Here is a 21,338-nt window from a genome sequence, read left to right as displayed (position 1 = left end):
AGGGAGCCTGCTTCTCCCTCTGCCTCTGCCTGCCACTCTGTCTGCCTGTGCTTGCTTTCGCTTCTCTCTCTATGACAAATAAATAAATAAAATCTTTAAAAAAAAAAAAAGATTCATGGGGAAGAGTGGGGGAGTGTATATCTTTATACAAATTTTAAGGCAGGAATTTCCAAATATGTTTCAGTTTTGTGAAGATTAGAAAAGTATAGTTCCACTTTCTCAACTTCTCATCCCCGTTAAAGGGCAGGAAATTTGCACCATTTTTTCCTTCTTATTTTACTTTTCTAATGCTTATACAAAATGAAATCAGAATTGTTAGACACAGTCACATTTGGGTATCACTATGCTTATTAAAATTGAAGCCTTAGAAAATTCTAAACACATAAAATGGTTGTTGACTTTGTCCATACATTTTTGTGTTAAAGATATTCATTGAATGAATATCTTATGAGTATGGACTATATCTGCTATGGGTCCATGTGCTGTGCTAGGTCCTGGGTATACGAGGATGAGCCAATCATGGTCATCGTCTTTAGAGAATTTGCGCAGAGATAGGGGTGAGAGATAGGGGTGAGAGATAGGTGAGCCAGCACTTCTATTAAATCTGCCTGGGATGTAATGAGAATAATACCTACATGAGGTATTATCAGACTGGAGGGTGTCTGAGGGCTTCTTAAAGAAGGTAATGTTTTATCTATGATTTGAAATGTAGGTAGGAGTAAGTGAGATGGATAAGGAAGAAAGAGAGGGAAAGTATTTTCCAAGTGAAAGAATGTCATATATGTAGAGATGATCATTGACAGATATGCCACGTCTGATTGATTGATTTTTAAAGAATTTATTTATTTGAGAGAGAGAAGGTCAGAGGGAGAAGTAGACTCCCTGCTGAGCAGGGAGCCAGATGTGAGACTCAGTCCCAGGACTCAGGGATCATGACCTGAGCCAAAGGCAGTCGCTTAACCAACTGAGCCACCCAGGCACCCACCACATCCAATTAGTAAATATGTTTTATAACTTTTCATTTTATTTAAGTCAAAACTTTTCTGCAGTCTGCAAGACAAAAAAATGAAGGAAATAACACAGTGTATAGTATATGTCAGTAGAGCACAGCAAATATTGGTGAATTTTGCTCTTTGTAATAAATAAATCCAGTAGTATAAAATAGAAAGTTGGAATTTTTTAAATCAAAGATTATTACAGGCTCGTCAACTCACTAGGACAAATATCTTTATAAAACAAAAATTCTAGTAATGTCAAAAACACCCTTATGTTATCTATAACTTCATTTTTTGTTGGTTATATTTTCTTTAGTCAAGATATACCTGTTTTTGAAAAGTAGTAATATTATGAACTCTGTAGCCTAAGCCTTAATCTCTGTGGGTCTGATATTAGCATCTCTTAAGAAGGAAACACATTTTCTAGTAAATGATGTCTGTAAAAGACAGAGAAATGCTTGTAACACTGTCAGGAAAGTAAAATTGGTATCTCCCTTGTTGCATTTATTTGCTTTTTAATCAAGACGAACTTCAAGGAGGAAGACAGATGTTTCTCTACTTTGTTTTTATTTAAATATACCACTTGGGATTTGAAGCTTCTGCACTTCTGTTTGTTTGGATTTTTTTGTTTTATGGCTTGATTCCAAAAAATGGAATAAAAAATTTAGTGGAAGTTTGTTGTTTGAAATCACAGGGTGCTATGAGAATTATTGCAAATCCCTGATGTCTCACTGTCTGCCCTCAATTTTCTTACTTTTGGTAATAATGCAAGCAGTCATTTTAAAAAACTGCTTTGTTCATTTTACTGACCTTCTTCCAGACACCATGTGCCTGAAGCAACAGCAGCCAGCTGTAGCCAAGGTCCTAGGGCGTAAACTCAGGCTTCTTCTCTCTCAAATGCTGCTACTCGAAATTTGCATAAACGTTAAAGAGAAAATTAAAAGGGCCCTGTATGCCAGTTCTTCATATATTTTAGGAACCCCACCCATTGAACATATTAAAATGTCTTTTGAGTGAGCAGTGCATATGAACACAGATATCACACTGCAGACCAACAGAACAGGATATGGGGAAAAAAAATCATGTGAGATAGACAACAGACAGAGGCTTATTTGAAGAGGCTACAAAGCAACAAGTAATGCCACTTTACACTGATTACATGTTAATGCAACAAGTGAAACACATTGAAGGCTGCTCAGATTACAGCTGGCTGGGGTGCAGACTTAATTACTCATGTTAGAGATTTCTAAAACAAAGGGAGGCTTTTAAACCAATGACATGTAGCTGGCATGATACTGAAAAGCCCTGGAAAATCTAGGCAAATGCCTTGATGAAATTTTAAGGAAGATTCCATCCTGTCAGGATATTGGGCCAGTTCCTAAATGGCTAATTCCTGAGGCACTAGAACTGGTTAAAATCAATGACAGCTTATTCTGTTGTTTGCAGTATTTATAGACAAATGAGACCAATAAACTTGAGTAAATACCAGGACCCTGTCTATACTGAGCTACACAGTGCTAAACACAAGGTCTTGGGTTGTATTTCTTAGAGGTTCTTTCTGGAGTGGTCCTGAAATTGACATTTAGAGGGTTTGCTAAAGGTATTTAATAAAAACAGTTTTTATTTTGTCTGTATTTGTCTTGGATTCATTTGGGTAAATCACATTCTCTTTGCCCCTGCCCCTAACTTCCCTCCATTTCACTGTATGGACTGTAAGGATAGGAATTGTTTTACTTTTGTTTGATTTCTATTCAATGCCTAGTGGAGGGCCATGCTCACTGTAAGTTCTTCAACAAATATAGAACCATATTAAATTGAAAGACATTTTTGCTCATATATATGTTTATTTTACCTTTACTATGTCACTTCTCCTAATTCCTGCAGTGCTACAGCTTTTTTTAAAGGCAGTGACCGCTGATTTATTATTATTTTAAAAAAAATTTTTTTGGTAGTAGTACTAATTCAGTATTTCTTTTATTAGACTGTTAGTGATGGCAACTGGGAAGAATTTATTCCACTTACTGATAGTACATTTTAAACTGCCTAGGGCTCTTCTATTTTCCCAGATTTGTCTGCTCAAACTGGGTTTGATTGATTTAACAAGTTTCCCTAGAGGCATCATTTATCATGCTTTCACTTACCAAGAATTTAAGTACCTACTGTGTGAGCTAGGCTTTTTTGAGCTCTTACTATGAATCAGGCATTCGAGGTTGTTTAAATGTATTGATTCAGTTAGTTCTTACCAGGGCTCTAAGAGATGATTTTACAGGTGAAGAGACTAAAACAGAAAGAGGATACAGATATAGATAGTAAATGACGGAGCTAGAATCCAAACTCAGATTCTGGCGTTGGTGGTATAGAGGTTAGCATAGCTGCCTTCCAAACTCAGATCCTGATTTTAGCATCTGTGCTTGAAACGATATTTCCTCAAATATACAGAAAATAAGTATTTTTCTATCATCTAGGAACTTAAACATGGAAAAATAGAGAAAGAAGACAACATAGAATTAAGTGCTAAACTGTGAGTGAGTTATGAATGTTTTAAGAGTCAGGGGCCCTGAGGGTGAGGTAGAAGGTGGGCTGGGCCTCGGCGGAATGAATAGAGTGTCCTTGATGGTGGAGGGAAAGTGGCAGCTGAGGAAGATGAGATGTGGATAGACATGGACTTGAGTGCAGTGGTGATCCATTCTAACAAGAGACTACATTTATTATGGTGCGAGGGTCCCAGGAGGGTAAGGTGGACTGTGTTCTTGAGGGCGAACCTGAAGGTTTAGACTGGAAGAAGAAATGACTTGTTCCTGGAAGAAGTACCATCCGTGCCATTGTGTGAAGGTACTGCATAGACCTCTCAGCTGGTTCTTCTGAAGCCAAACTGAGAATAAGTTCTGAGAATTAAGAACTGAAAGCCAATGCAGATTAGAGAGTGCTGTACCAACACTTTGTAAGTGGGGCTTCTCGGAGGTTGGATGAGATTAGAATAAAAGCCTTACCACTTTTGGGGAGCTAAGAAAATAGATGTCTTCAACTTAAGCTAAAAAGGGATAAATTGAATAAGCTTATATAAAAAGAATAAAAGCCTTCACTTACTGGAACATTTTACAGTTGTGACTGTTTTCTATCTTTATTTTTTTTGCTTTCAAAGATTTATTTATTTCAGTGAGAAAGAGAGCAAGCGCAGCAGGGAAGAGCAGAGGGAGAGGGAGAAAGAATCTCAAGCAGATTCTATGCTGAGTGTGGAACCTGATGTGGAGCTTGATCTCAAGACCCTGTGATCAGACCTGAGCTGAGCCCAAGAGTCAGATGCTGAACTGACTGCACCACCCAGGGGCCCCTACAATTGTGACTGTTTCCAAGCACAAATATAATTGTGTCATTTTCCTTGCTTAAAGCTGAGCAGTATTTATCCTCACACTTAGACCAGAAGCCAGGGTCTAACTCCTTCCTTCCTCCTTTTACTCCCCCTCCTTGCTTAATAGTCCCCAACTACATGAACTTAGAATACCAGTCTCATTCCCATCTCAAGGCCTTGATACTTGCTCTTTCTTCAGTTTGGGATTGCTCTTTCTCACATCTTCATGATTCTTGTTCATTTAAATCTTAGCTCTAAGATACCTTCTGAGAGAGGCCTTTCCTAGTTGTCCTATCTAAAGGTGGTCCCTGTACCTCCGGCCTTTGTGATTACTCTGTCTCCCATATCTGGGTTCTGTTTCCAACAGAATCTATCACTTACCCTTCTCTAAAAGAATGTTATTTATTCATGTATTCTCTCTATCTTTCTCTAATAGAAGGTTCATGGGGACAGAGACTTTATTCTGATAACTATGGAATCCCTGACATTAGGGCCTACATACACCTCATGGAGTAGATGCTTTATAAGTATGTTCTGAATATTAGAAGGTTAGCCCTCAAAATACTGGACAGAAAATGTGGGAAAATTAGAAATTGTTCTCTAAATTTTGTGTCACGTTGCCAAGTTGATGGAGTGATAAAATTGAAATCTCCTGCTTCGCTTTGTTTTTGCCCCTTTTTTGGGGAGGGTGGAAGCATGCACACAGACACACACACACACATACACACACACACACACACACACACAGTATATGAAATTGATTCTAGTTAACGGTATTTATTGAGTGATCACTATGGCTTAAGGTGAAATTTTGGGTAAAAGTCACTTTTTTGGTGAGTGACTCATTTCTCTGAGTCTACTAAAATATCAGTTAAGCATCTGTTCTCTAAATGGGATATGATTGAGCATTTTGTTTTTTACTTTACAAATATAAAGGGGTGCTTTCAATTTCACTGTTAAATTTAAGTGTTTTACATTGGAAAAAGAGCACATTGAATTTAGAAATGAGATTCTTTTCCGGTTTCACTGCAACTTTTTGAGTTATCAAAGTTTTAATTTCTCTTTGAATGGCAGATAATTACGGTATTCATTTAGAAATACCCCTGAGCAAAGTCATGAGTCTCAGATTTTACTTTATTTTTCTTTTGAATTCAGGGAATAAATTACTGTCTAGATTACCCTAAACCTCCAGTGGATTCTATAGTCTTAGGGGATTCCATAACTTGGACACTCATGCCTTAGTTGTTCTCAAAGTATGGTTCCTCAGACTTCTGGCATTAGCATCACCTGGGAACTTGTTAGGAATGCAAATGCCTAGGCCCCTTCTAGACCTCCTCAATCAGAAACTGTGGGGGTGGTGTCTGGCAAGCCCTCTAGTTGATTCTTTTTTTTTTTTTTTTTTTTAAGATTTTATTTATTTATTTGACAGAGAGAAATCACAAGTAGATGGAGAGGCAGGCAGAGAGAGAGAGAGGGAAGCAGGCTCCCCGCTGAGCAGAGAGCCCACTGCGGGGCTCGATCCAGGACTCTGAGATCATGACCTGAGCCGAAGGCAGCGGCTCAACCCACTGAGCCACCCAGGCGCCCCATCCTCTAGTTGATTCTGATACACATTTTGAGCACCATGGCTTAGTAAATGTTAAAGGGTCAAGGTAGTGTGATCCTACAGATTAGCCAAATGGCATTAATTATTAGCCCTGTAAGCCCACCTCCTTTTTGGTCACTGAATTTGATTGGTTCACTAAGGCTAGGCTGTAAAGTTACTTGCTTGATGGATTGCCACATATTGACTTTGGGTTGTTTGTATTTCTCTGAACCTGTCACTGTAATGATTTGCCAGGATACTTAATAGGAACAGGCTGTAATTTTTTTGCACCCATGGCTTTCTGAGTCATGGGTGGCTAGGCCCTTAATGTCCTTCTGCATAGATTTCTCCAGGTACCAGGCATGCCATTCACATACTTTTAATGAGGGAGGTGTCACTGTTGGATCACAGAAGACCTTCACAAGCATTTAGTTCACCCAAGTTTAGTTTACTGGTAGGGAAATTGAGCCCCCATGAAGTTGTGCTTTACTTGCAGTAGTACAGCTAGTTAGTGGTAGAGACAGGATTTCAGGTTTCTGGATTCTACTCAGCCAGGATTCCTGCAGGGGGAGGACAAAGCTTCAGCTTAGCTTGCTCTGTGCTTGTAGGACATTCCTTTCCTACTGACAGGTTTTCTTTTTTATGTAAAGAGAAAAAGCAAATAGAAAAAAGTCAGGAAGTTCTCATTGAAACTAATAAAAGTGTCTAAAGAGAATGAAAAAAGCAGTTTGAGAACTTTGGTATGGAGGAAATAACCTGACATTAACTGTTTTAATTATAGTTGTTGCATTGGCCTTATCAGTGTGGGAAGAGGGAGCATTTGAGCCCTACAGGGAAGTGGGATATGGACAACAAGATGACCCTCTTCCTGAATCTGCCTGTTCAGATTGAAGCTTAGTGACTGTGTGATCCCAGCAGCTGTCAGAGATGGGGCTGAACTTGGGATGAGACCTGGGTCTCAGGCCTAGCATGTCACAGCTAGTGGTGTGAGGAGGTTACCTAACCTCATTGGCCCTCACTTTCTAGTAAATGGGTGTAACAATACCTATCCTGTCCATCTGAGAAGAAAAATGTCAGATAGTAGGAAGCAGTGTATCACTGTAGTTAGGACCACAGACTTCCTAGGTTCCAGACTTGCTAAGTTTCAAATTCTGGCTCTTTTGGCAGTAGCAGTTCACTTCGCCTTTTTGTGGAACACATTTAATGAAATTAACTGCTTCACAGTGTTGTAGGGAACATTGACTTAGTCAGTCTATGTGGAGTGCATAAAATAGTATCTGGGATTGAGTAAGTGCAATGTCTTAGCTGCTGTGGTTATTACTATTTTAAAAATATTATTTTAAGAGATGAGATTTCTATAAACATGTTCTCAAATGCTTCTATACTTGGTAACAGTACTGGGCAAATAGAGGGTTCTTATGCAGTAATTTTTTTTTTTTAAAGGAAATCCCTTTATTTTTTAAAAGATTTTATTTATTTATTTGAGAGTGAGAGAGCACACGCACATGTTCATGAAAGGGAGCATAAGCAGGGGGAGGAGCAGAAGGAGAGGAAGAAGCAGACTTTCCACTGAGCAGGGAGCCCGATGTGGGACTTGATCCCAGGTCCCTGGGATCATTACCTGAGCTGAAGGCAGATGCTTAACTGACTGAGCCACCCAGGCACCCATCTTATGCAGTAAATGTTAATGGAGGAGTTGTTCTAGTATCCAGTTTGTGCCTGGGCTCCCCTGTGAAAAGAAGCTGATTTTGATACCCTAGAATGTCAGGCCTAGAGCCTGTGATATTGAGCAGTTTATTCATAGAGTGGTATGGCTAGAGAAAACTCAAAGGTAGAAACCTCTCAGTTTTGCTTTCAGGTATTTGTATACAAACTGTCTAGCAGATGGACATCTGAAGATCTTACAGAAAAAGTTAATTGACTTTAATGTTGGTTTTTGTTGTTTCACTAGGTTTCTTTCTGTCTTGCCTTTCATACTGATATTAGGATTCTTTTTTTTAAATTAAATTAATTTATTTATTTTCAGAAAAACAGTATTCATTATTTTTTCGCCACACCCAGTGCTCCATGCAATCCGTGACCTCTATAATACCTACCACCTGGTACCCCAACCTTGCACCTCCCCCACCACATCAAATGTTATTAGGATTCTTGATAAGGATTTTGATGATGAAAATTCTAACTCTAAAAGCTAAATAATCAAGTTACCTAGCAAGTGAGTGGTAGACTTTAGGAGCCCTTCTCCTCTTGTGGCCGAAATCAATGAAAATTTCTACTGTTGCTATTTATTTCTGAGTAGCCTGTTTTTGGGAGGGATTGTGGTAGTGAGGTACCTTGTAAGAGGACTGGAGTTTAAGAATTTGAGAGTTATTGTTTTGTCTGTATATATTTAACTTTCTATTTTCTTTACTTTGACCCCCCTATCTACAATAAGTATTTGTGGTCTACTCCCCCATCTTTGTGTGAATCCCTTAAGGCTAGAGATTATATTGTATTCATTTCTTATGTATTCCATTTCCTCTTTTCCTCTGGATACTAATGTTGTGCCTAGTATATGCTAGGCTCTCAATTACAGTTTGTTCAATGAATGTTGTTGATGTTTCTGAATAGGTATTAAAGTGGCCTGTTCTGAAACCTCACTTGAAGGCTTATGTAATTCTTTAGTATCGTGGTGACATAGTATTTACCCAAGGCTTCCTAAATATTCATTGATGAATCCTTACATTGCTTATCTGAAGTATTCAAATTTCAAGACGCTTGTGCATGTCGTGGATGTTAAGAGCTTTACTTTTCTTTAGTATCATTGGGAGATAGGGATGCAACAGCTGGGAAGATAGAGGCACAGAGAATTAAGAGCATCATTCAGTACTGTAAAGTAGTTATTGTAGGCAGAGACTCCTAGGATGAACTTCCATGCTTCTATGGCCTCAGGAGCCAAAGGACAAATACAAAACAAAATAAACAAACAAAAAACCTGATGAAAGCTCTAAAGGGAAACCCAGATCAGGTTGGATCTGGGAACGAATATTGACCTGGATTGGGTAACATTTCTTTGCTGTCTGAGGGTTATGATTAGTGACTTATTTCTAATGTGTATTTGTTTTTTATTTTTAGCATTGCAGTGTCGGGATGGCTATGAGCCCTGTGTAAATGAGGGAGTGTGTGTTACCTACCACAATGGCACAGGATATTGCAAGTAAGTTTTTCTCTCTCTCTTTTTTTTTCTTTCCTTTTTATATATTTTATTTTTCCTCAGTATAACCCTGGGCAAGATTTGGTTCTACTAATTCTATTTTCAATACTTCTGTGAAATGTTACTGGTTCTCTTCCTTTTCTGATGTAGTCTTTGTGGAGGATGAGGATGGAACGATGTAGGCGTCAGATAATTGATGAACAAGAACTTCTTCCTGTCTTATCACTATCTTTTTCATTATGAAAAAGACTTTTCAGTGAGTGGCTAGCTAATGTATATTGAATACATTCTTAGGATCACTCCTCAACATGTTAGTTATGATCTTGTTTTTAAGTCAAACCACAATAGCTACTAACTTTAATTCTGCCTGGTGTAAGCGAGTATTACAAATGAAACTATTTTTCTGGTGTAAAAAAGTCCAGCTCCTAAAAAGAGACCGTGAGAAAGATGTATATGCACCAGGAGGGATGAGATGGGGAGCAGGTACTGTGGTGAAGGTCATTTTATGGGCTTACAAGAAATAGGGTATGGAACAGGACCAGGCAGTAGAGGCTGGTTCTCAAGAGCAGTTTTTCTTTTTCTCCCACACCTAGTTTAGCTATATTTTTTGTTTCTTTGAGGAGGCCTGTGAGATTATCTCATAAATAGCTCCTCTTTGTGTCCTACAGACTGTATTTTTTTTCTTCTGGCTCTGGCTCAGTTGAAATTTTATTTTTTTAGAGATTTCATTTCTTTATTTGTCAGATGGAGAGTGCCAGTGCACAAGCAGAGAAGTAGAGGGAGAAGCAGGCTCCCTGTTGAGCAGGGAGCCCAATGCAGGACTGGATCCCAGGACGCTAGGATCAGGACCTGAGAGAAATTCAGACATTTAACCGACTGAGCCACTCAGCCATCCTTCAATTGAAAATTTTTGACAGGAACATGTATTCATTGTATTTAGATCATGGGAAATAAGATTGATAATGTAACTTTTCTTTAACACTTGCATGGGGTACACTTATCCTCTGCTTCAGTAGCAATACTTGCTTGATAAGCATTTTAAATGAGTTTATCCAACATGTTTTGATTTCTTTTCTGGGTATTTAATTGAATAACATAAATATAATATGACATTGGTTCCAGTCAAGTCCATTCTGACACCAGGATCTAAGTTCCCTTTTAAAAAAACAAACAAAAAAAACTATTTATTTATTTGTGAGAGCGGGGGTGGGGAGAGAGAGTATGTGAGTGCGCACTAGCAGGGGGAGCAGCAGGCAGATGGAGAAACAGATTCCCCACTGAGCGGGACCCTGAGATCAGAGACCCAAGGTCTCAGATCAGGACCCTGACCTGAAGGCAGATGCTTAACTGACTGAGCCACCCAGGCATCTCAGGATCTAAGCTCCTTAATGCCATCGGTGAGGATTTTTATAAAATCACTATGCTCTTGAGCAGAGTGACAATATTTTAAACTATGATGACAGTAAAGTTGTTTTTTTAATTTAAGATTTTGTTTATTTATCTGAGAGAGAATGAGAGAGCATGAGCAAAGGGAGCAGCAGGCAGAGGCAAAGGGAGAAGCAGGAGCAGGGAGCTTGGCACGGGGACACGGGGGAGGCAATGTGGGACTGGATCCCAGGACCTTGAGCCACCCAGGCACTCCAGATGATGGTAAAGTTTAACCGTACGTTGCTTGCATTGGAATAAAGGTAATACTGGGAATGAAAACTTTTTTTTATTTTTTAACTGATAATGAGCTGCTCACGTAGTTTTTCTAGCTGGAAAACAAAAAACAAAAATGGGATGTAGTCTTCTTTCAGAATGGTAATACAGTTGGAGATAATAAAGGGGAGGAACTTTTATTTTAATGCCTTAGAACTTGCTACCAAAATCTTCAGTCCCTTTTTGGCACCCAGTGTCATAGTTACTTGTTTTATTCTGCTATCCAGGCCTCTTGTGGTAGTTAACCCATTAAATTATGATCATTTGTGGATGTATTTGTTTCTCCTATTGGATTTCGAGGTCCTTGTCCTATATATTTTTGTATAGTTAGTGCCTAAAATAGTGCCTGATATGTAGCTAGAGCTTAACAGTATTTTCTTGAAGCAAAAGGTCCTCAATAGAGTTCATCATTCACATGTTCTTTTAATCTGTGTCTTAAATAAGAAGATACTGTCCTCTCCTCTGAGAATTTTATTTGCTTCACACAGCCTTTAGTATGGTGGTACTATACGGAGAGGTACTTTAGTTCTATCTGAACATAATTCAATGTGGTGACTTATTAGGGGAATTTCAAATAGGTTCTAAGTGTTGGCCTATGTATTTGTGGTCTGCTGTAGGAAGAGAGACTAGTCTCTGAGCATTTTACCAGGAGAGGACACTAAGGGTCCCTTTTGGGCAAAAGGAGTTTTGTGGGCCATTAGTCTCAAATTCTCCAAAGTGAGAGAGACAGAGTTACCTCTGGTCTCTGGAAGAAGCACTGCTAGGGAACAGGGAACACACTTTATGGCTAACAAAAATGGAGCTGCCCAAAATCTGTCTGTGGATGCTTGTTATTGTTGATGGAATAGGTTGCTTATGGATATAGTTCTGGGTGAGTCCCTCAGATGTCCTCCAGCCCTGTGTGAGGGAAACAAGCCCCTGAGAAGGAAGAGTAAGGAAAAAAAAAAAAAGGGCCAGACTGTCCTTTTGGGAGACCAATATGAGCAACAAAACTTGTAAAAAGAGAATATTTCTCTACATTGGTAAAAGCAACATTAGTGTCAACATAAAGTAGATATAGGAAAAGCATGAACAGTATCAAGGAGGCCAACTCAGTCATCCTGACAATGCCATAAGATATTGAGCAAAATTTTAAGCAAAAATAACATCTACTTAGCAGGACTTTCAGTGTATCTTCACCAATTTTGCTTTTTTCCTTAGGGAAAGAAGGTAATCCCGCTTATTTTTATATATTTTTATATTATTTTAATGGTAAATGGATATTAGAACATAAGTTCTATAAAAATTACATTAGACATGCAGGGCATATGATTATCTTTTTGTTCATGAGATTGCTTAGTGGATTAGGAAAAGAAAGTTGAAGCCAAATTCTTTTTTACAGGGGTGGGAGGGCGGGAATTAATGGAAAATGTTTTAGGGTAGAAGGTATCTGACTATCTGTTTAAAGAGCATAATGCTACTGATTCAGCTAAAATATAATAGTTGTTTATAGAAATTATAGAAATCCTTGATAAGATCACATTGACAGATGAGGATAAGTACTTTAAAAGGTTAGTATTGTATACAGCTCAGCTGTTTTTTCTAACTGTTAGGCGCCTAAGTATTCTATCAGTCTGTGATTAGATTGGGATGCCAGACAAGGAGAACCTGTATAATCTTGCATAAAACTCAATTATTGCTCCTAAATAGTTGTTGTCGGATCTTAATAAAGCCCTCTCACTACAGAGAGATAAGACATTTTATTCTCTCCCTTGTCCTAATGGGAGGTGTAAATATATAATTAAGTTTGGCTGTCATTAATCACTATCAAGTTGTTTGTCTCAGGCTTTCAAAGATAAACCATTCCAAATCCCGATTTGATTGAAAATCATGGGTAACTCAAGTTCACTAGAATGTTGGGGGAGGGTAAGTTTTTGATTTGTAAAGTTTACAATATATGCATTTTTAAGGACATACTTATAGTTATGTGAAGTCCTATCTGTCAGTTCTTAACCTCTGGGTTGTCTTTGGGTATGTTTGTATTAACAGCTCTTTCTATTGACTCTGGGTATAGTTTCCCTTTACTTCTCATTTATGGTAGTTTTTGTTATTTACTAGACATTGTGAGTGATGCATTTTAGTGTTTACCTTCTGCTAAAGAATGGTGAGTTTTGTTCTAACAGACCGTCGCATCACTGGAAGATCACCTTGATCCTTTGAAGGCTTGATTTTAGGCTTTGCTCTGGCAGGTCTGTTTTGCCTTTAGTCTGACAGTATTTTAAGTCTTAGTCCTGGGATGTGGTCCTTACTCTCAAGGTATGACCCCTTGGGGGATCAGTGGGAAGTGTGAGTTGCTTGTCAAGCCTGGTGTTCCCCAAACCCTTCTAATTTAGTAGGACTTGAATTCAAACTTCTAACTCCCCAGAACCATGCTCAGTTCTTCAGCCTTCCAGTTCCAACTCTTGCTTTCCTTTGGTTTCCTAAATACCTTGTTCATGCACAGCCAGGAATCATTTAAGGATTTTAGTGGAGTCATATACATGTTTTAGGGCTATCTGCTCTGTGGCTCTGTTTTTTCCAGGGGGATTTCTCCTCCAAATTCTAGCTGCTTTGACAATTCCAGATATTTTGACTCTTCAGCTCAGTAAGACTCCCATTTTCTGCTTGTATTCTGTTCCTCAGTGCTGCATGGACCGAGGACTACCTTCAGGGAAAAAACTATGTAAATGTACATTTCATATGGTTTGGTTTTCTTTTTTTGAGGCTCATATCCCAGTTTCTGCCTGGTTTGATTACTCTTTGGTACCTTTAATCTTTGTCCACAGTGTCTAATTATTGTAAGCAAGAGAATTGATCTAATTACTCTGCCATTATTTTTAATGATAAAAGTTATCATTATAAAGGACTCTTTCAAAAAACTCTACATGCGACACATGGGGCAGAGCCAGCCAAGAGGCAGGGAGAGGCCAGAGCTGTCGTTCCGGGCAACCCACTCGAGGATGGCTCCCAGTCTTCCGGAAGGTGCTCGGCTTGGGGAAAGCAAACCCTCGCCCTGCTCCTTTTCCATTGAGAGCATTTTAGGACTGGACCAGAAGAAAAACTGTGTTCCCTCAATGAAACCCCACAGGCCCTGGGCCGACACCTGTGGCTCCTCAGCCTCAGAAAGACTTTCGTTGAAAAGAGAGCTGAGTTGGTATCGAGGCCGGAGACCCAGAACTGCTTTTACTCAAAACCAGATTGAAGTGTTAGAAAATGTCTTTAGAGTTAACTGCTATCCTGGCATTGACATCAGAGAAGACTTAGCTCGAAAATTGAATCTAGAGGAAGACAGAATCCAGATCTGGTTCCAAAATCGGCGTGCAAAACTAAAAAGGTCCCATAGAGAATCACGGTTTCTAATGGCGAAAAAAAATTTCAACACGAATCTCCTGGAATAGATAGAAATCTAAACATTTGAGATTCTCTTACAATTGCAGACCATGAAGAATCAATGGAAATATCAAGTGATAAAAATGTGATGTTTTCTTTTCATTTAATCTGAGTGTTGTCATTTTTTCCCTAAAATATATTGTAAATATTTATTGTTATAACATGGTACCTATTATACTTGGGCACTTTTAGTTACAATAAAGCCCTTTCCTATATATTTTAATAAAATTTTCAGAAAAAGCCAAAAAAACACACAAAAACAAAAAAACTCTACATGCTGCTTAGGTAACTAGCACAGTGTTTATTGAACACTGGAAAGTCACCATGAGTTACTTAGGTTCCTGTGGATGGGTGATTGCGTTTCAGAATCTCTACTTTTTGCCAAAGTAGCTACATAGAAACTACGTTTTAAAGTAATCACTATCAAAATAAATTATTTTTACTTTACATTATCAGAGTAAACAAAGTAAATCATTATAAATATAAAATGTTATAAAGTATAACTTTGTTTCACAATTAACCTAAAATTTGTCTACTAGCTGTAAGAAATAGTAAACATTAACAACTAAACTTTCCTTGCCAGGATTAGGAGTAATATTGGTGGTCCAGGCCTCCTAAAGCCTTTCAAGAAAACTAGAGTTATTGCCTTCTTTTTCCTCTTGATATGTTTCTGTATAGTCAGGAGGGAATAGAGACACTTGGAATCTTCCAGAGCCTGACTTAGAATAGAGGAGGCTCTATCAATATTTGTGTTGTTGTGGTGCTCTCCTAGAAAGGCATTTTCAAAAGTCATGGCTGACTCAGCATCTTCCCTTTTACTCACCTTGTTAGTGCATTCAGTGCTGTTCGGGAAAATATCAGATCAAAGAGGTACATTGGGAAAAATGTCAGCTGTTGAATCACTCTCTTTCTTCTGTGCTGAAACTGGTTCCCGCAAGAAGAGTCCTTGGATAGCGTGCCCTATTCAGCAGAACATCATATATAGAGTTTTTCTGGGAGATGCTAGCAGAAGCCTGGCCACTTTCCCATAGTTCTTTTATCTTTACCATAAAATGAAGAATACTGTCTTCTGCTCACTAAATAGCTTTCACAGAGTAATCTTTTTTTTAATGTGATACTTAAGCAGCTATTAGTTCAGAAATTATTTTATGCTCTTTATGTATACCACATATAACAGATAACTGAAGTCTGTGGTAGTAGTTGCAAATAATTGATAGTATTATTACATTATTTCATACTCTGGGAAGTCATAAAATAATTATCGATTCATTCACCTGGACTTTTTTTTTTTTTAAAAAAGATTTTATGGGACCCCTGGGTGGCTCAGTTGGTTGAGCAGTTGCCTTCGGCTCAGGTCATGATCCCAGCGTCCTGGGATCGAGTCCCAGAGTCCCACATCGGGCTCTTTGCTCAGCGGGGAGCCTGCTTCTCCCTCTGCCTCTGCCTGCCATTCTGTCTGCCTGTGCTCGCTCCCCCCCCCCCCCGATAAATAAATAAAATATTAAAAAAAAAAAAGATTTTATTTATTTATTTGACAGAGAGGGAGAGATCACAAGTAGAGAGGCAGGCAGAGAGAGAGAGAGGAGGACGCAGGCTCCCTGCTGAGCAGAGAGGCCGATGCGGGGCCTGATCCCAGGACTCTGGGATCATGACCTGAGCCGAAGGCTTAACGGGTTAACTTTGGTTAAGCCAAAGGCTTAACCCACTGAGCCACCCAGGCGCCCCATCACCTGGACTTTTTAAAGAGCTTCAGAATGAGTCTTACTAGACTAATGCAAAGTGAATTGTGAAGTGACTGTAATGTAGAGCAGAAACTGTTGGTGACTGGTAGGGCTGGGACCAGGGTGAGGTGAGTGAGGCTTTTCATCTCAGGTGTAAAATTTTAGAGGGTGTCAGAAAACCCAGTTACCAAGGTATAGAATATTTTTAAGAGTCTCATGCTCTTATCTACTGACTGAACTAGCCGGGCAGTTACAGTTTAGTGTAGTAGTTCAGAATATCAAAATTAATGCAAAAAAACTGTGATAAAAATATCCAAATTTTAGATAAAGAGATCAGTATTAATGACTTTTCCTTTGCCTCAGACTTCAGTATGGTTCACTGTGATACTTCTCTGTGGATTAAGGCATCTGAACGAGCCCTGCCTGGCAGCGTGGAGAGGACATAGGTTTTTATGCCAGGTGGACTAGAGTTTGAACCCTAATTCTTGTTAGCAATCAGACCTTTGGCAAGTTAAAGAATATTATGCTAGCTAGTGTTTATTGAGCACTTATATGCCAGGCTCTGTGCTTAGTTAGCCTTTTTATATATTCCTGTTTTACTGATGAGTATATATAGAAACTCAAAGAAGTTAAATAATTTTCCCAAAATCACATACTTTTATTTTTTTGAAGTTTTTTTTTTTTTTAAAAGATTATTTATTTATTTATTTGACAGAGACCACAAGTAGGCAGAGAGGCAGGCAGAGAGAGAGAGAGGAGGAAGCAGGCTTCCTGCTGAGCAGAGAGCCCTATGTGGGGCTTGATCCCATCACTCTGGGATCGGGACCTGAGCCAAAGGCAGAGACTTTAACACACTGAGCCACCCAAGTGCCCCACATACTTTTATTTTTTTTGAAGGTTTTTTTTTTTTTTTATTTTTAAAGTTAACATACAGTGTTATATTCGCTTCAGGTGTACAGTATAGTGATGCAACACTTTCATATGTCAGTCACCCTGTACTTAACATGACAGGCACACTTATTAATCCCCATTATCTATTGAACCAATCTCCCCTCTCTAACCATCAGACTGTTCTCTACAATTAAGAGTCTGTTTCTTTAAAATAAATAAATAAATAAAAGAAGTCTATTTCTTTTTTTTTTTTTTTAAAGATTTTATTTATTTATTTGACAGACAGAGATCACAAGTAGGCAGAGAAGCTGGCAGAGAGAGAGGAGGAAACAGGCTCCCCGCTGAGCAGAGAGCCCGATGCGGGGCTCCATCCCAGAATCCCGGGACCGAAGGCAGAGGCTTTAACCCACTGAGTCACCCAGGCGCCCCAAGTCTATTTCTTGATTTCTCTTTTTTTCTTTGCTCATTTGTTTTTTTCTTAAGTTCCACATATGAGTAAAATCATATGGTATTTATCTTTCTCTGACCGACTTATTTCACTTCACATTATATTCTCTGGCTTCATCCAAGTCATTGCAAGTGGCAAAATTTCCTTCTTTCTTATAGCTGAATAATATTCCATTGTATATAATACCACACCTTTATCCCTTCATCAGTTGATGGGACACTTGGGCTGCTTCCATATCTTGGCTATTATAATTAATGCTGTTATAAACATAGAGGTGCATGGATCCCTTTGAATTAGTGTTTTTGAATTCTTTGGGTAAATACCCAAAAGTGCGATTGCTGGATCATAAAGTAGTTCTATTTTTAACTTTGAGGAACCTCCATATTGTTTTCCACAGTGGCTGCACCAGCTTGCATTCCCACCGATAGTGCAAGAGGCTTCCTTTTTCTCCACATTCTTAAAACACCTGTTGTTTCTTGTGTTGATTTTAGCCATTCTGACAGGTGTGAGATAATGTCTCATAGTAGCTTTGATTTGCATTTTCCTGATGGTAGTGATAATGAGCATCTTTTCATGTGTCTTTTGGCCATCTGTATGTCTTCTTTGGAGAAATATCTTTTCATTTCTCTATATTTTAATGGATTATTTGTTTTTGGGTGTTGAGGTTTTTTTTTTTTTTTTTAAGATTTTATTTATTTATTTGGCAAAGAGCACAAGAGACAGAGCAGCAGGCAGAGGGAGAGGGAGAAGCAGGGTCTCTGCTGAGCAGTGAGGCCGACACAGGGCTTGATTCCAGGACCCTGGGATCATAATCTGAACTGAAGGCAGCTGGCCAATCAACTGAGCCAGGTGTTGAGTTTTATAAGTTCTTTATGTATTTCAGATACTAAGCTTTTTGAATATGTCATTTGCAAACATCTTCTCCCATTTTGTAGCTTGCTTTTAGCATTGTTGATTTTTTTTTCTTCTGTGTGCAGAAGATTTTTATTTGGATACAGTCCCAGTATTTATTTTTGCTTTTGTTTCTTGTCTCGGGAGTCATATCTAGAAAAAATGTGCATATGACTGATGTCCAGTGTCAAAGAGGTTACTCCCTGTGTTCTCTTCTAGGATTTTTATGGTTTCAAGTCTCACATTTAAATTTTTAGTCCATTTTAAATTTACTTTTGAGTATAGTAAGAAAGTGGTCCAGTTTCTTTTGAATGTTGCTGTCCAGTTTTTCCAGCACCGTTTGTTGAAGAGACTGTCTTTTTCCCATTGGATGTTCTTTTTTTGGGTCAAAGATTAATTGACCATATAGTCATGGGTTCATTTGTGGGCTGTCTGTTCTCCCCCATTGATCTTTGTGTCTATTTTTGTGCCAGTACCATACTGTTTTGATTACTCCAGCTTTGTAATATAACTTGAAGTCTGAAACTGTGATGCCTCCAGTTTTGTTTTTCTTTTTTCTATTTTATTTTATTTTATTTGTGAGAGAGAGCATAAGCAGGGAGGGGGGCTAAGGGAGAGGAAGAAGCAGATTCCCTGCTGAGCAGGGAGCCTGACATGGGCTCGATTCCAGGACTCCCAAGATCATGAACTGAGCTGAAGGCAGATGCTTAACTCACTGAGCCACCTAGTCATGCCTTTGCTTCTCTTTTTCAAGATTGCTTTGGCTATACAGGGTCTTTTGTAGTTAAATAAAATTGTTAGACTTGTTTTAGTTCTGTAAAAAACACTGTTGGTGTTTGATAGGGATTGCATTAAATGTATAGCTTGCTTTGGGTAGTATAGACATTTTAACAATATTTGTTTTTCCAATCCATGAGCATGGAATGGCTTTCCATTTCTTTGTGTCATCTTCAATTTCTTAAATCAGTATTATTTATAGTTTTTAGAGTAGAGATCTTTCACTTCTTTGGTATGGTTTATTCCTAAATATTTTATTATATTTAGTGCAATTGTAAATGGGATTGTTTTCTTAATTTCTCTTTCTGCTCATTATTGGTATTTGAAATACCAATTTCAAATTATTTCTATACATTGATTTAATATCCTGTGACTTTACTAAATTTGTTTATCAGTTCTAGCAGTTTTTGGTGGAGTCTTTCAGGTTTTCTATATATATAGTATCATGTCATCTGCAGATAATGAAAGTTTTACTTCTTTCTTATTGATTTGGATGTCTTTTATTTCCTTGTGTTGTCTGATTGCTGTGGCTAGGACTTCCAGTACTATGTTGAATAACAGTAGTGAGAGTTGACACCCTTGTCTTGTTCCTGTCCTTAGAGGAAAGGTTCTCAGTTTTTCCCCTTTAAGGGTGATGTCAGCTGTGGATTTTTCATATATGGCCTTTATTATATTGAGGTATGTTCCCTCTAAACCTACTTTGTTGAGGGTTTTTATCCAGAATGGATGTTGTACTTTGTCAAGTGCTTTTTGTACATCTATTGAAATGATCATATGGTTCTGACCCTTTCTCTTATTGATATGATGTATCACATTGACTGATTTGCAGATATTGACCCACCCTTGCAACCAAGGAATAAATCCTAGTTGGTTGTGGTAAATGATTTTTTTTTTTTTAATGTATTGTTAGATTTGGTTTACTAGTATTTTGTTGAGAATTTTTGCATCTGTGCTCATCAGGAATATTGATCTATATGATCACATATCTTTTAAGTAGCTGACCTAATACACACTCTGGGGAAATGGGCTGTCAGTCTGAGTCTCAGTTTGCCTATCAGTAAAATGGGGCAAAATTACCTATTTCATTTTATTTTAGTATTATTTTTAAAATTATTTATTTATTTGTCAGGGAGAGAGCGAGCAAGTGCACAAGTAGGGGGAGAGGCAGGCAGAGGGAGTAGCAGGCTCCCTACCAAGCAGGGAACCCAATGTGGGACTTGATCCCAGGACTCTGGGATCATGATCTGAGCCGAAGGCAGACACTTAACTGACTGAACCACCCAGGCATTCCAAAATCTATCTGTTTTAAAGTGGGTAATTCAAACATGTCTTTCTGAAAAGGAAATATGGGACATTTAAAAGACTTGAAGTGACTCTTTAGGTCAGGAATGTGATTATAACTCCACATAGTTTCTGATTTTAAACAGAAGCAGTAACGTTAGGTAGACCTGGGCAGCTGACATAATATTTGAGTATTAAACCTGCTTGTAGCTCTGTGAGTGTACTTGGGCCAGGCTTGGGTAATGCTGCATTTCTGAGAAGTGGCCTTTGATGTGAAAGCTCAGTGCAGTTATTGCAGATGAAATATAAGAAGGCAATGAAGGTGGGGAGAGAGGATACTATCTATTAAAATGGTCTTTGGTAGAAAAAACTAAATGGAAAAACTTGAAACTTCTCTGTTCTTTTTCCTAATGGAAAGTGAACAAGTCCAAACAGATTTTATGCAGCTGTGAAATTGGACTGGTCAAATTCAACAACCTCTGATAAATTTTGCTGCCAGGTCAAAAGCCACACATTGTTAAACATAGTGCCGTACATTTGCATTGTGAGTTAATAGATGTGCAGATATATGTCCTGTGAGGCTTTCCTTATTTAGGACACGAGATCTGGACACTTTAACAGTACCATTCTGAAGTGATTCTTATTAACCACTATGTGTTTGAAAAATCCTTTAACAAATACATTAGGTGTCCCTGAGGAGTTTTTTATAAAGTAAGTCTTGATTATCAGGTTCTTATAATATGGAACAATGGGATTCCTATACTTTTTTCAATTCACCTTTATTCTTCAGGTTTGAACCTTTATAAACTGAAGTGTTAGGTAAAGAAGTAGGAGAAGGTGATTCTTAGACTCTGCCTGTATCCTTTTGCCTGTCTTGGATAATTTCCAATAAGTTAAATCAAATAATTTTGGCCTGCAAAGCTGGGATGAATAGATGTGAGTTTAGCTAGGCTTCTTTCAACACGGTCTCCAAGTTAACCATAATCCTCTGTAAAGTTTCTTTCTTATTGTTCCATTGTGGCATGTCAGCACCATTAATTTCATGTAGGAATTCTTTTCTCCCTTTTTTTCTTGTGACTAAGCAGGATGAGAAATATT

At 38.3% G+C, this 21,338-nt stretch overlaps 2 protein-coding genes across 2 annotated transcripts in view; both read left to right on the top strand.

Moving 5' to 3' along the window:
• NOTCH2 (notch receptor 2) overlaps nucleotides 1-21,338 on the top strand; it is a 166,716-nt gene that overhangs the window by 30,630 nt on the left and 114,748 nt on the right. The window contains exon 2 of the mRNA XM_059377115.1: nucleotides 9,044-9,125. Coding sequence (XP_059233098.1) covers nucleotides 9,044-9,125 — 82 coding nt within the window. The remainder of the gene's footprint in view (nucleotides 1-9,043; nucleotides 9,126-21,338) is intronic.
• Nucleotides 13,774-14,332, top strand: LOC132000706 (homeobox expressed in ES cells 1-like). Its single transcript, XM_059374405.1, has one exon. The coding sequence runs from the start codon at nucleotides 13,802-13,804 to the stop codon at nucleotides 14,237-14,239; it is 438 nt and encodes a 145-aa protein (XP_059230388.1). The 5' UTR covers nucleotides 13,774-13,801; the 3' UTR covers nucleotides 14,240-14,332.

This window comes from Mustela nigripes, chromosome 14 (genome assembly GCF_022355385.1).
Source record: "Mustela nigripes isolate SB6536 chromosome 14, MUSNIG.SB6536, whole genome shotgun sequence".
Classification (NCBI taxonomy): domain Eukaryota; kingdom Metazoa; phylum Chordata; class Mammalia; order Carnivora; family Mustelidae; genus Mustela; species Mustela nigripes.
The sequence above is the reverse complement of the archived record's forward strand: the minus strand, read 5'-3'. Positions and strand labels throughout refer to the sequence as shown.

Excerpts from the sequence above, each read along its gene's own strand:
- LOC132000706 (XM_059374405.1), top strand. The coding sequence starts at position 13,802 with ATGGCTCCCAGTCTTCCGGAAGGTGCTCGGCTTGGGGAAAGCAAACCC.